General features: G+C 55.2%; 1 protein-coding gene across 1 annotated transcript in view; it reads left to right on the forward strand.

The window, feature by feature from the left end:
• The window catches only part of EMH_0084000 (lipase domain-containing protein, putative), a gene marked incomplete at both ends in the record, with an annotated part of 1,616 nt that extends 1,102 nt beyond the window's left edge, over positions 1-514 (forward strand). The window contains one exon of the mRNA XM_013500701.1: positions 311-514. Coding sequence (XP_013356155.1) covers positions 311-514 — 204 coding nt within the window. The remainder of the gene's footprint in view (positions 1-310) is intronic.
• Between the last annotated feature and the right edge of the window lie 269 nt (positions 515-783).

Here is a 783-nt window from a genome sequence, read left to right on the forward strand (position 1 = left end):
CTGGGCCCCCAGAGCCCCTCTTCTCTCTCTTTAGGTGAAGTGGTTGAAGTGTTTGATTTGCGGGGGTTTGGGGTTTCTGCTTTGTATCACCCGGAAGCTTATGGGGATCAGCTTGCATGCGCTGGGCTGTATTCTCCTGTTTATTTAACAGATAAGCCATTGGGGCCCCTTGCTGCTGCTTGTTCTTTTCGTCATCTATCTTCTTTTGCTGAGAGGATGGGACAGTTGCTGCGCATGCATGCTGCTGCTCATAATACACCTGCTGCAGCTGCTGCTTCTGCTGCTGCTGCTGCTGCTGCTGCGAATGCAGCAATTGCTCCTGCTGCTCCAGCTGCTGCAGATGCTGCTACTGCTGCAGCTGCAGCAGGAGAAGGAAGAGCAGCAACAGGAGAAGAGAAATTCGACGCAGCACCTTCTGCTGCTGCCGCCGCCGCCGCAGCAGCAGCAGCAGCAGAAGCAGGAGCAGCAGCAGCAGCAGCAGCAGCAGCAGCAGCAGATGATGATGAGGACATGAATACAGAAGAAGAAGCAGCAGCACTCAGCAACGCAGCTAGCATAGAAGAACTCAGAAAGGCACTGGGGGGGTTCGACCCCAGCCGCAGGTGGTGGCACGGCCTCATCACCTCACCCTTCGGCCCCCTCTCTGATAGACCCAATGTTGCAAAGGCTCTCCTACGTACGTACCGCATGCATGCATGCATGCATGCATGCATGCATGCATGCATGCATGCATGCATGCAGGCTTGTGTGCATGCAGGTGTGCTTGTGTTTATGCTTGTGTGC

The sequence above is a fragment of the Eimeria mitis genome, genomic scaffold (genome assembly GCF_000499745.2).
Source record: "Eimeria mitis Houghton genomic scaffold, Emh_scaff5752, whole genome shotgun sequence".
Lineage (NCBI taxonomy): Eukaryota > Apicomplexa > Conoidasida > Eucoccidiorida > Eimeriidae > Eimeria > Eimeria mitis.